This window comes from Neophocaena asiaeorientalis, unplaced genomic scaffold, assembly GCF_003031525.2.
Source record: "Neophocaena asiaeorientalis asiaeorientalis breed wild unplaced genomic scaffold, Neophocaena_asiaeorientalis_V1.1 scaffold4, whole genome shotgun sequence".
Lineage (NCBI taxonomy): Eukaryota > Metazoa > Chordata > Mammalia > Artiodactyla > Phocoenidae > Neophocaena > Neophocaena asiaeorientalis.
In genome coordinates this window covers 4,961,102-4,975,207 of record NW_020173682.1, presented here as the reverse complement: position 1 = coordinate 4,975,207, position 14,106 = coordinate 4,961,102, and the positions used below count along the sequence as shown (strand labels likewise).

Here is a 14,106-nt window from a genome sequence, read left to right as displayed (position 1 = left end):
CCAGGCCTCGCTGGGGACCGGCCGCCTGAGCGAGCCCGACAGCCGCGGCCGCGGGCCTCGGGGCCTCGGGGAGCCCCCGAGTGCTGCTGCCGCTGCGCGGATTTCCGAGGCTGGGTAAGCTCCAGCTGAAGCCACCGTTCCCCGTGCCCCGGGGGTCTGGCAGTGGGTGTGTGAGTCCGTCCCTGGCCGCCTCCGGTGGGGCTGGGGGGCCTGGCGGGGGGAGCAGAGCGGCAGAAGGCGGCGTGCGCGGGGACGCAGGGCTGGTGCGGCGGGCGCTTAGCGCAGAGTGGCCGGTAACCGAGTGCCGCCCGCTGGCGCGGCGTCTTAACCCTCAGCCGCCTCTTTGTTCCCGTGTAAGCTCTTCGTATCTCCTGAGACAGGAATCACTTAAAAACACTGGGGAAGCCAGTGTATGTCAGGCACACACTCCCAACACGTTCTGCTTTGTCATCAACGTTTTACCGCCTTGTACATCCCAGAGTTGGGAGACGGATACGCCGCCTCCACCTGTGCCGAAGCAAACCTTTCTTCTCGCGTATCCGTGTAATTCCACTGGCCTCCACCCATCTTTTCACAAACGCACACACGCGCACACGCACACGCGCACACACGGGCCCTAGTGTGGAGATCGCGTCTGAATACAGCTGCGTCTGTGGGTGTTTTCTTAATAACCAAAAAGAGGGAGGACCGGGGAGGGTTGGTGGAGGAGGTGGGAGGTAAATTAGAGGGAATTTCGGTGGCTTTGCCCCAGAGCCTGTGCCAGAGAGGACTCCACAGCCCTCACCCGGCAGTTTGAACCTAGGGGAACCCTTTGCCATCACTTCCTAAAGCTGTGTTTGCCTTTAATGCTGCCCGGGGACCAGGCTCAGGCCGGGGGAGGGGCAGTGCCTACAAAGAGCGCGAGGCTGGGTACAGCCGGGCAAAACGGGCCACCCAAACAGGTGGGAGCAGAGGCCTCTGTTTAAGGGAAGCAAACAGACATGCAAACAAAAAGGGCAGTGAGTCAAGTCCAAAGGGAATGAACTAGCTTCCACGGTTATAGGTCACCTTTCACAGGGAGGATCTTCCTTGTTGGTCGACAGCCTTCAGGGGAGGGATTTTGCTCTTACAGGTCGGAGCGTTCAACACCTTGGTCACTGAGTACAAGCAAAGGGGCGGGCCCCTCTTCACACCCAGTGCAGTAGAAGCAGGTTTGTGTTGCCAAGTCAGAGCTGCGTCTCTGTGGAGGGCGCGGTTGTCACTGATGGGGCGGGTTCAGGAGGGCGCCCAGGATGGAGAAGGGCTTGAAGCTGCTTTTTTTTAACCTTGCCCTTCAAAACCTGCCCTTATGTCCACTACTGCCTTTGCAGCCATGTTCCCTGAAAAGCGCGCCCACCGTGGGTTTTGGAGGAGGGTGACTGTGGGTATGTTGTCCGAGAGCCAGGACGGCCTTAGCTGCTGCTGCACAAACGCGGGCTGGGTTTTACCCCGCCTGCTGTGCTTCCGGTTCTGTGCACCTTCCGCCCTGGATTTCAGGGCACCGAGGCTGTGCCCTGCTTCCCCTTCTGCATTTCCTGCAGAGCTTGCTACGTGCTGGGCACACAGTGTGTCCAGTATAAGCCCAGGGATTCAGTTCATCCATCCAGCCTCGTAACAGTTGTTGAGAAGCAGAAGGTTTAGTTTCTAACGAGGTGAAGACGATGGCCTTGGAATCCCTGCACACGTGCCACGAGCGGGGTCCATCCCAGTCCAAAGGGCTGAATCAGAGATCAGAGGTGGGTCCCGCTCGGGAAGCAGTAGAAGCCCCTGGAGGATTCCACGTGGGCAGTGAGGCTCCCAGACCCGTTCACAGCTTCCTCAGGATTCCCCAGCGCTGTGTGATCACGGGGGCCTGGGAACCTCAAGGCCCTCCATCCCAGCCTCCCTCAGACGTGTAGGCGCCTTTCTTTCTGTCACAAGTGAAGGACTCAGCTGGGTTGAGAGCAGTGCTGGGACGTCTTTGCCTGTCGACAGACTTCTGAGAGATCTGGCCGTTCCCCCCCAGTTCTGAGGCTGCCCGGTTTACTTGGGAGGTGTCGAGGTGCTGTTGGATCGAAGGTTGCTTTGTAGGGTAGAAAAAGAAAACGCACTCATGTTTGCAAAGATCCATGCCAGCGCCCCGCGCCTCAGAGACCCGCTGCCCAGCTTCCTGGCTTGAAGTGAAAAGATGTTTTCTTTCTTTAGTGGCCAGTAGAGAACTGGAAAGAGGAGGCAGGCAGAAAGGTAGGCTGGAGGGGATTACGTTTCCCTTTCGGGAGAAGCGTGCCTTGAGAGGAAATAAATAGGTGCTAACAGTTAAAGCTTAAAAATGTAAAGAAGAAGGAGACTGCCAAGTTCTTTGGCTCCTGGGAATTCTGGGTCGGGAGGCATCAGTCACGGGGCGAGGCAGCCGTGCTCCTGCACCTGGCCTGGTCCCCACTGTGACCCTGCCAGGCTGGCCTCCGGGTCTGAGGGGCCGCTGGGGCCCAGGATGCGCTGTCCAACTCCAAGCCATTGGGGCGACTGGGGAGCATCACAGGGGCCCCTCATCCTGCAGTTCCTCGATGGGGTGAGGTCTGCCCTAGAGAGTGCCCACACCACAGGCAGGTCCTCAGCACCCCTGGACCTCCTGGGGACGGGGGGCTCAGAGCAGTTTGGAAGAGGCCACGGGGGCCGAAAGGAGACTGGTTTGTTTTATTCTGGTGGAATGGTGGAGAGGCAGGCATGTTAGCAATGTCGTTATTTTATAGCCAAGAGCTTGAAGCTCAGAGAACGTCAGTGACTCTGCAAGGGCCACGCACTCGGTGCTGTTGTGGAGGGAAGCCCGGCTCGGGCCACCGCAGCACCGGGCCTGGCCACCCTGCCTGGCGGGGCCTGTCGCCTGCGCTGGGCCATCCTCACGTCCTCCCCTGCCCTCCCGGCCCGTGTGCGGGGTAGCAGCTCCCACGCGCCGCTGCGCCCCTTCCTGTCTGGGGAGCTGCGTAGGGACGGCATCTGTGCTCCCTGGTCAGAGCGCGGTAATATGCCGCCCTGCGCACACAGGCCAGGGCCACATAGGTGGGGAGCAGTGTCGCCCGTCATCTGGGCGTGGCTGGAACCTCAGGGTTCCCGAGTGAGAATGAAGAATGATAGGATCGATAACTCACATCACCTTAGAGTTTCTCGTGTATGAGCTGGTTATATGCAGCAAAACGTTAAAAAAAAAAAAAAAAAAGGCGGGGAGGAACACAGAACAGATTTGGAGCCTTGACTAGGTTCCCAAATGCAGGATCCACGCTTCCTAAGTGGGCGGAGAGGCTGTGCTCTGAGCTGTCGCTGTCGTTAGATCGAGCGATACTGAGCTCCCGGGGTGGCAGGAGGGGCGCAGGACCAGCTGAACCTGCTGAGAAGCCCTTTGGCTCAAGTGGGGAGACCCTTCTCCTTTGGCACAGTTTATCCAGAATGACAATTAGAGTCACTGCTTTCCAAAGCTGCGTCCCACATGTTGCTGGGACCGACCTTCTCGGGGCTGGAGACTCGACAAGCGTGTAAAGCGCAAACCCTGGCTGTGCGGCCCCCGTCACCTGCACTGTCGACCCCAGCTCTGAGGTCGTGGTCTTGGTGGCTTCGTTTATGCCAACCTTGGGGGACGAGTGGGGAGGGGCGGGGGGGAGGTGACAGTCACAGGCTCAGCAGAACTCCCAGCTCCAGCCTGGTCCCTGGCAGGAAAGCTTCCATCCTTGTGGAGTCTCCGGGTGCAGGAAACCAGAGGCACTTGCATGAAGGGAGAAGTGTGAGGATACCACGGGGGCTTGGCCCGCAGGACACGAAGACTGGCGGCCTCACCTGATGTGAGATGAGCGAGCTGGGCCCAGGACGGGCCATTAGCCCAGGTCTCTCCAGGCTGTGGCTCATCCCTGTGGGACCCTCTCCACCCGAGGTGTCCCCTGTCACTGCGTCTCCCTGAACTGCAGCTCCTCCGCTGACGTCACCAGCAGTTCCCACTTCCCGCTAACTTGGGCTCCCCGGGACTTGAGTCCCACGTGGAGGCAGAGGTTTGGCTCCAGAGCCCCCGCCGACTTCCGCCCTTGGGTCTTAGTTTAAATTTCCGAGAGAAAGTATGTGTAGTTTGGGGCAGCCAGAGATGCTTTGGGCATGGTGAGCCTGCCGGCCCTGTTCTGATCGGCGGTCAGCACGGCGAGGGGCTGGCCAGGGCAAGGCGGCTGGACGGTGGTGGGTGTCCGAGCCACACCCGCTCTGGTAGGAAGGCTTCAGATGAGGGCGCTTTCCAGGCCAGGGTGGGCGCGGGGCTGACCGTGCACCCCACACATATTTTCTTTTCCCAGACCGTTGATTTAGGAACCCTAAAGCCCTGGCACGTCCCCCTTGAGTCATTCACTCCGCAGAGTTCACCTGGGTGCTAAACCACTCCTAGATGGTCTCAGGGATCGGACTGGGGTGATGAAACTGGCTGTGTGAGTCACCCACGTGGTACAGAAGAAAACTCACAGGTCACGTCAAATGTCACTACAGTATTCCCATAGCAGGGAAACCCAGGATGTACATAGCAGGAAAACCGAGGATGTCTGTAAAACTACAGACAGCGCTCTAGATGTCAGATGATTTAATGCTAGGTTTTTGTTGTGTCCTAATCTTGGCCGTATAACCAACAGCAGATACTAACTGTATGCATCTTCTCTGTGGCCTCTCTGTCCTCCCCATGGCAACATGAAAAGGATGCTTCAGAAAGCTGGTATTTACATCTGTGCTCAAAGCTTATAATGAGTAGACTTTGAGTTCATCGGTTTGTACCAAGTTTAACTATTTCTGCACATACTGCCTTGTTGCAGGGTGTGCTCGCCAACACACACACACACACACACACACACACACACACACACACACAAAGATTAAGGGGAAACAGAGGAAATGCGCAAAGGAGAAAAGCTAGCTGTTATCTATATGTGGAGGAAACTGCATGCTTAAATGCAAGTAGCCATCACTGAATAATACTCAGCTACCATTAAACTTGTGGAACACTGTTATCAGGCATTCCCTGTTTCCTTACTGTGTTTCCTTTGAAATGCTATAATCAGAGGAAGCTGTAAAGTAACGTAACATAGCAGAGGTCTGAATCTGAAAGTTGTACCACAATGAGCTCTTTTCTGCTCAGCCCCAGAAATCCTGAGAATAGCTTGTAATTATGTCCTGTCGTCAGCGCAGTCACAGCTAATTAGAGACTCAGCAGTCTGAGAGGATCTCTGATGTGGGGTGAGGGGCCTCGTCTGGGGAGCCTTACATCCGATCAGTGGACATCGTTCTAGGTGGTGCTACTAGGTATGGTAAACAGTTCCTCTGCAGAGGCTTTTTAAGCTTCTCTCCCATCATATCCTGCTTCTAACGGTTCTCCAAAAAAGGAATGCCGCGAGTTTAACATGTGTTTCCATGTATCTCTTTCTCTGTACGGAATTACACTTCCACAAACGTCATTTGTCTTGTAGCTGCTGCCTCATCTCCTAAGTGTTAGGCCTTGTTAGTTTGACCTCTCCACAGAGCAGAGTATGGACTGTGTGAGCTGGAGCGCTCACCGGCGCACGTGAAGCGTCAGACCTCCGATGTCCGCGCCGTCTCGTTGTAAACCCTTCTTCCGAGGCACTTTGTTTTTGTTCCTCAGCCGTGTCAGCTTCCAGAAGCCCGGACGCCGGTCCTCTCCCTGCACGTGCTCCCATGTTGCTCTACCGTCACTGTGTTTTCCCGAGAAGAATCAGGTTGGACCCTTTGAACATGAGACTTCAGGGAGAACAGTGGGGAGGAGGAGGAAGACGTCAGCAGCACAGCCAAGAGCTCTGTCTTGGCAGCAACATTATCACCGGGAGACTTGTTGGTGACGAGTTCCTTCTTTAGCTAGAGGACTGGGCTAGTCAGTAGGTGAGGAAACACCCATATATATCCATAAGGATGTGTCCTTATTACGAGAACACGGGGAAATTCTGGAATAGTCTGCCTTACCTAGTGGATTCATGAGAGAGAAGATGGGCCCCAGCTTGCTCTCCCTGCTTTGTTTGAATAGACTAGATATTGGTTGGCTGGTCATCATTGTGACGGACCCTCCCTTAGAGCCTGGCTGGAGGGTCAGGGTCTTGTTATGGCAGTCAGTGCATCCTGGCTCCCTGCTGCTTTGCAGGCCCGTTGATTACAGCTTAGGAGAGGACAGTACAGGTCTAAAGTAACCCCACTCGAAGACAGACACTCACTTGTCTCTTCCCTGCGTGCCCCTCACCCGCTCCGTGTACCATGTGAGGCGAAGACTTTCGAAATGGATCCACCCTGCTGAGAATTTCTTTTAATGGGGTTCATGATGGTACTAATAGCTAAAAACAGGGGGTTCGTATGTTAGACACTCTGCCAAACAGTTGAAATGTATTACCTCATTAATCCTCCCAGCAAACTTGAAAAGGAAGGCGTTCGGACCATCCGCTGGACAGGGGAGGAGTCAGAGGCCAGGGGAGGTGAGGCGTGTTGCCGAGGGTACGTGGTCACGAAGCCCTGCTGCAGGCGTCTGGACCCCCTGCTGTCCAGCGCCCCAGGAGACGCCCACACACTCCGGGCAGCATCCCCACCCCGCTCCCTGGTGGCGCCACCGAGGGGCCCTTCAGTCCCAGGCAGCTGCCACGCGCCTCGGCAGCCCCATTGCCGGGGAGCCGCCCTCCCTGGGGGTCCGCCGCAGGCTGCCCGGCAACCTGACCACAGGCCCTGTCTTCTCATCCCACTTCAGCCCTTTCTTCCTGAAGCTGGGAAATCCGTCAGAAGGGGCCAGGTCACCCAGAGTAAGTGCAGGGCAGCTGCCCAGCCATTGGGGGGAGGGTCCCACATCTGGGAGGGAGGGAACGGCGTCTGCCCCACGTGTATCCCCGAGAACTGCAGCTCCAGGCGCTGGTTTGTAAAAGGCAAGCAACGACCCTAAAAGCCCCTCCCCGGAGCAGGGCCTCTTGGGCGGGGCCTCTGACTTAGGTCACTTGGATAAAAGGTCTTCACCAGACCTCGCAGAATCAAAAATCTCTTGGAAGTCCTACCCCGGAGATGATGCAGAAAACTGCCGGCCGCCACGAGAGCAAGTTGCGTCCACTGCTGGTAACGCGGTCTGAGAGCCAGCCCCACAGCACAGCTTCCCCTGCCCAGGGACGCTGCCCATCCTGAGCTCATCTCTGTAGACCCTGGACCCGGGCTCAGGCGTTCAAACCCCCGGGTGGAGGACCAGACTCAGAGGGCCTTCCATCCCCTGCGTCAGCAGATGTGTTTCCCGGGTGGGTCTGCTTAGTTACCTGTCCGTGTGGATACCTAGAGTGCTTTGGACCGTCTTCCTGCCCCGCCCCTCCCGCATATGCTAAAGTTAGCATCATTCATCAGTCCTGTCATTTACCATGCTTCCTCTTCCAGACCCATTGTTAAGTGTGTGTATTTAAAAAAACAACCAAACAGTAACCTCCTGAAATAGTCTCCCTGGTCCTTTATTTCAGCCGATTCTGTAGTAGTTATCATTTGCACTCACTCATCGCGACACTGTGGAAAGCAGGTGTAACGGTACACTCGCCGTCTGACCCGACGGCTGTGTGTCTCTTAGTTACCTCTGTGCCGGTGCAACTTGCAGTTCTTGTTCACCTTGAGCCGTTGGCTGAATGGTGATCTGTCTCTCTTCTGACTGACCTTAATTTGTGCTGACCTCTAAACCTTAGTCGTGATGTCTCCTTGACCTTAAAGCTCCCCTTTCCCAAATTAGCTTATCTGTTACCCTGAGCCAGTGGGTTAGTCACACAGTGTCGTATACTGAATACACCACGGCACGCTGGAAAGTGAAACTGCAGGCTCCCAGGCCCAGAGAGGATTGGGGAGGAAATTCTGTAGCACTAGATAGCTGACCGCGTCCCAGAAACGTGCCCGACACCCAGCACTGGGCTGCTGGCGCTGAGTCCCTCTAAAGAGATGCCCCAGTACCCCTGCCGACCTAGAAGGAAAGCACTGCTCCTTCACGGGGTGGGAGGTCCTTTAAGGGATGTGTGCTACCCTTATGCTGAGACTGTGCTCCTGGGTGAGACTGCCCCTCCCATCTGGAAGAGGGCGTGGCTTCTGAAGGAAGTGACACCAGGGTTTCAAGGTCACGGGGCGGCACCCGCATCTGCTAGGGTGGTGGCCCTGCCAACGGGAAGAAGTCACTGGACTGGGGACCACTTCGGTGGGGCCTCCCGACCTCCACAGAGAAGACGAGCCTTTGGGGGCTGCCCTTGGGGGACCAGATTCAGGATCTTGCGGGGATGGGAGGAGGGCATCTCCCCCCGCCCGCGGGGTATCAGGCACAGAGCTAGGCTGCATTGAGCCCAGACGATCACAGGTTGGTGCAGCTCTGAGGACCGTGGAGGGAATAATCCTGCAGTGGGTGCAACCGTGGTTAAAAACCATGGCCCCTGCTGCCCTTCTAAGTAGGCTTTCCTTTTAAAAGGATGGTGGGATTTCCTGTTGCGGTTGAAAATGTCATGTGAACAGACAGAAAGGTCTCCTCACTTTTTTCGTCATCAGCCTTTATACCTTCAGCAAACAGATCTGCCTCTTTTCCTATAGACATGTTGTTTTTCACATGTTTATGTTTCAAAGATTTTCCAAACACCGCGTATCAGTGGTTCTGTCGTCATCGTGTCTCTTTTCTGATACTCAGGGAGCTGCTCGCAGGTGTGGCTTCTGTCTCCTCTCTGACCTGTTCTCCCAGGGATTCTGTACAAAGACCCTGCTTGTCTCACTGACTTTGTCGACACCGTTTATTTGGGCTCTCACACGCCACTTGGCTTTCCTTATCTTTTTCCCACCCTGTATTAACGCGTTCGGCATGTTTTTTGTGAAACGTCCCATTGTTAACGTTTTGTAAATGTAAATTATTCGTCTCATTTTTTAAAAAGAAAAATTTGATCTCAGCTTATTTCCTCAAAGGTACCGGAAAACACATTCTTGGCTTTGAAGCCATGTGAAGTGGCACACATTTTAGCTGTTAATGGACGTCATACACTGAAGCCAGTAGATATCCAACTTGATAACTTGTCTGAAGGAGAAATTCACCAGAACTGTCACCGCGTGTGCCACGTGGGCCTGTGAGAGCCAGGCTCAGACTAGGTACAAACTAGATGTTCGTGAAATAATTGCTTCATATAAAAGTTTTCTCTGTCATGTGTACTCTTTAAAATAGAGTATTTAAAGTTCTCCGGGTGGATCTGTGTTTTCTTGAAACTGGGGTTTTGCTGTATTGTGCAAATAGAAAAAAGTTTTGCCTAGAATGCCCAGCCGTTTTGATTAGTTACAAATGGCAGCTTTGACAAAGTTAAGGTGATAACGGAACATTTTGGGGCGGGGAAGAAAACTGGCCCCCTTCCTGGCGTAGGTAACTACAGCCTGTTTATATCCTTGTCCTGTGTATGTCATTCTTGGTTTGTCTGTGATTATGCTCGTGGCCCGAACGTGGACAAATTGCATCTCAGGATTTCAGTCCCTCCAGACGTTTGCCGAGAAACCAGAGTATCTATTGAGAAAGTGAGCAAAAGCCACGCAGTGTGGTTTCTTCTGTAAAACCAGGCGCCCCAGGTGTTTACAGGTCTGTAAGGAAGCCTGCTCACCGTCAGCTGCAGAACAGAGATGAGAACGGAGCTTCCGATGCCGGGCGTTGACCGCCTACTTCCGAGTGATTTATTTTAGTCTCTCTTAATTGGGTCTGTGACAATTGTGACATCTTATTAAGCTGCACTTTTTGAATCTTGCCCTTGGACTTGGCATAGAGTCTAAGACCCTGAAGCCCGTAGGTGCCGAGGGCCTTTGCACGGTTCATCGTCTGCATCAGGCTCCAGAGGGGCGTCCCTAAGGGAAGGGACTTCGGCTTCCGGAGCCCGGCTGGTGGCGGGGGGGCACGTCCGGGAGGCCAGCATGGTGGCTTCCACAGGGACCGGTCCTTGTAGAACCTGACCCGAGGAGGGCTGTGCCAGCCTTCAAAACCTAAGTGCTCGAATGACCATCTGATGGCAACAGAATCAGCAAAGAAACCGACCGTCGGCCCTGCGCAGGGTTAAGGCAGCTTGCGGCGCGTGGGCAAAGTACACGCAGCTGTGCAGCAAAGGCTTTGCCTCAAATTCATTTCAGACGTTTTCTGCTTTTTCGGCCCATGACTCGCTTTGCGGAAGTGGCTGCTTAAGTCATTGAGGTGGGGATGCAGGACCTGAAGAGCGACCCTCACTTCTTAAGGCAAAGAAGTAGTTCCAGAATAATGATGAATAACAGTAATAACAACAGTAGGTTTTTACCGTTTACTCACCATCCAGCCTCCTGTTGACCCGCCCTTCTTTCTGCCTGTGTGTTGGGAAGGGTGCTCCGGCAGCCCGCCCCCTGCAGTGGCCGGTCCCCAGGCCTTCACCTGCTGTGGCTGCACAGAACGAGTGGCCCGGAGCCCCTCCCCGCTTTCCGCACCATCCTTGCTCTGCCGTCCTGTCAGCTGACTATGGTATAGAAATCGTTCCAAACCACGAAATGTGGTTCAATGACACCTAAGCAAAAAAAAAAAAAAAAAAAAAAAAGAACCAATGAGAGATTACTTGCGCTTATCTAGTAAGGAAACACATCGGCTGTGATAGCCGGACATGGGAACAGTTCGGCAGGGCCAGCTCTGCTCCACGCTGCGGGTGGGATGAGCCTAAACGGGCCGGACCGATCTGAGGTCACGTTGCACAACAGGGATAGCGTGATCCCCTGATCTGCCGGTTCCTTTTCTACGGACTGATTCTAAATAACCTGAGACCTGCCTAGTCTTGGTGAATAGCGTTTCTCAAAAGTGTTTTACAACGTAAGCTACATGGATGTCTGATAGCAGTATGATGGTTAAATAAAGCACGTACACATGATAGACTGCTATTCTCCCATTGAAACTGTGCTCGTGAGGAATTTGTCATTACGCTGGAAGAAGTGAAACATGGTGGCTAACCGGGCTTTATGGCCGCACTTGTTGGGTTTGAATTCTTTTCCCACCACTTGCAAAAGCTGTGTGACTTGGAAGAGTTGTTCAACCTCTCTGTGCCTCAGTTTCCTCCTCTGTAAAATGGGACTCACAGCAGTTCCTACCTCAGAGGGGTGCTGGTGAAGCTTAAATGAGTTAGGAAAGCACTCAGTGAGGACCTAGCACACTGTCACCACTATGTAAGTGTTGGCTGTTGTTTGCACTGCAGATGTTGGGGAATGATGTAAAACCTGAAAGCAGATCAACACTAAGGCTATTTGAAAATCCACATCCTCACACACACACAGACCAGAAGATATACATCAAAATGACCGTCTCTGGTATAAAGACTACGAGCGATTTTTGGGGTTTGTACTTTCCTATATTTTTCCACATTCTCAACAATGAGTGCGTATTACTTTTATAATTTAAAAAGCAATCAGGACTTGTAGAGTTGGACCCTTTCCTGCTTAGCCCGTGGTTAAGCGAGGTAGCGGAACGCCCCAGGCTTCCTCCCGCCTCATGGGTTTTCTGTGTTATAGTCCTGGTCTCTGCCGGTTTGTAGGCAGTAGCTTAATATTTCTGCACAGTTCAGCAGTGTTCAGATCCTTCCTTCAGCTGCAGTAGAGCAGCTCTAAACTCGGGCTGCCAGAGTCATTTGAGGAGGTTTTGAAATATCTGGACCCGGGCTCCTGGCGGCACTGACGAGATCCCCTGCCCTGGGCGGTGGTATGGTTTAAAGGCTCACAGGGAAACCCTGATGCCCAGCCGGGCGGTGGGCCACAGCCTGGAGCTGGCCGGCCGCAGGTGCCAGCATCCGTTACCTGGCAGAGGGCTCTTCTCTGGAGCAGAGCCCCTCAGTCTCAGAAGGTGGCCCGAGCGTGTTTCCCACGTCCCCTGAAGACAAGATGCCCAGAGAGCTTGGTAACAATAGACACCGGACCCTAACCCAGAGCTACTGAATCTGAACTTTTAGGGGCAGGGACATTGATAATATGTATATTTAATGAGCCCAGTGGGTGGTTGTTACCTTCGGGGAGGTGTGGGAACTCTGCTAGAGCCTCCGTCTCATCCAGACGCTGGGAAGAGCTGGGGGCCGAGGAGAGACGCGGTGCCTGGCTGCCCGCCTGCCTCGGAGACTCTCACGGGGTGGAGCTGGGGTACTGCCTACGGGCGTGGGGAGGCGGGGTCCCCCGACTGCCGTGCGCTCATGGTTGACGCCCGCCCTCAGTGATGGTGCTGGGTGGGGGTGCTGGGACCCACAGCACAGGCAGCACCCAGGGACCTGGCAGGAGTGCCTTTTATGGAGCCCCATCCAGGCCTGCTGAGTCAGCCTCTCTACTGGGACCCAGGATCCTCACCTGAGCGGCCCCTTCGTGATTCCTGCCCACACTCGACGCGGGTTCCCAGACCCGCCCCCAGAGAGCAAGCAGCCGTCCGCCTGAGCTGGGGATGGAGTCCAGGGCCCAGGGCCACACTCTGGAAGCCCGGTCCCCTCGGGCATTTCAGAGCCCTGAGCTTGGCCTCGCCCACGTGCATGCGAAGTCCTGAAGTTCTTGAGCGCAGCCTGTCGCTAGGCGCGCAATGGCAGAACAGCTGGCTGCCTTCCAGCCCTTATTCGTGGGCCGTGGCTTCTTCCAAGTTGACAAGTGCTGGGGTTGGGAGTGTGTTTTTGTTTCACACGGGCTCAGTAGTTGCGGCTCGCGGGCTCTAGAGTGCAGGCTCAGTAGTTGTGGTGCACCGGCTCAGTAGTTGCAGCATGCAGGCTCAGTAGTTGTGGCATGTGGGCTGTAGGGCACAGGCTCAGTAGTTGTGGTGCACGGGCTCAGTAGTTGTGGTGCGTGGGCTCTAGAGCACAGGCTCAGTAGTTGTGGTGCACGGGCTCAGTAGTTGTAGCACGCGGGCTCAGTAGTTGTGGTGCATGGGCTCTAGAGCGCAGGCTCAGTAGTTGTGGTGCATGAGCTCTAGAGCACAGGCTCAGTAGTTGTGGCGCACAGGCTCAGTAGCTGTAGCACGCGGGCTCAGTAGTTGTGGCGTGTGGGCTCTAGGGCACAGGCTCAGTAGTTGTGGTACATGGGCTCAGTAGTTGTGGCACGTGGGCTCAGCAGTTGTGGCTCGGGCTCTAGAACACACGCTCAGTAGTTGTGGTGCACGGGCTCAGTAGTTGTGGCTCATGGGCTCTAGAGCACAGGCTCAGTAGTTGTGGCGCACAGGCTTAGTTGCTCCGCGGCACGTGGGATCTTCCCAGACCAGGACTCACACACGCGTCCCCCGCACTGGCAGGCGGACTCCTCACCCCTGTGCCGCCAGGGAAGGCCCAGGGTGTGGTTTTCAGCAGTCACGGCCCAGGCAGGCGCCCCGTGCACGTCCTCCCTGGCGTAACCGCGTGCCTCTCTGTCTCGCAGGCTCCGCCAGCAGCCCCCCGCCAGCCGCAGCCATACCTACCGGAGGAGGGAGCAGGAAGCCCGCGAGGAGCCGGCCCGGGCCCCCAGCCCGCCCGCGCAAGCCACCCAGGGGCCCCGGGAGGCTGGCGGAAGGAGCGAGGACGTGATGAGGAAGGCACTTTGCGAGGAAGGGCTGGGACTGGCGGGTCCCGCCAGATGGCAGAGCGTCCGCGTCGGAGGCCAGGCCCAGCCACGGAACCCAGGGGGGCAGATGCCGGCTGGCGTCGGGGAGAAGCTGTTCCAAGACCTGTACCCGTGTGTGCTCGGAGGCCACGGCTTGACCTCCCAGGGCACAGGGAAATCCCATTCGCTGCCGAGAGTTCTTTCACCCGATAACCTGAGCTGCGTGGAGATTCCCATCCCTTTGAGCGACGGGCACTTTCCAGGTGTCCCTCAAGTGCCATTTCAGCCTTCAGACGGTGCTCGCGATTCGGAAGCCACCAGGAACCCCGAGAAGGGCGGCTCCTCGGCCCCCTTACCCCGGCCTCGGTTTGGGAGACCCCTCAAGCCTCCATCTTACGGCTCCCACCAACACTGCAGGGCCGGCGCGGAAAACGGCAGCTACGCGGACAGCCGGCAGCCGGAGTCGGCTGCCGCCCCCTCGGCCAAGGCGAACGACGCCGCCAGCCAGGAGCCGTGCGCGCCCGACCCCGGCCTGGAGCCCCCGGT

General features: G+C 55.9%; 1 protein-coding gene across 1 annotated transcript in view; it reads left to right on the top strand.

Moving 5' to 3' along the window:
• The window catches only part of JCAD (junctional cadherin 5 associated), a 29,575-nt gene that overhangs the window by 5,279 nt on the left and 10,190 nt on the right, over positions 1-14,106 (top strand). The window contains 2 exon segments of the mRNA XM_024750076.1: positions 1-114; positions 13,399-14,106. The exon segment at positions 1-114 is cut by the window's left edge and continues 55 nt beyond it; the exon segment at positions 13,399-14,106 is cut by the window's right edge and continues 10 nt beyond it. Of these exon segments, the coding sequence (XP_024605844.1) occupies positions 1-114; positions 13,399-14,106 (822 nt within the window).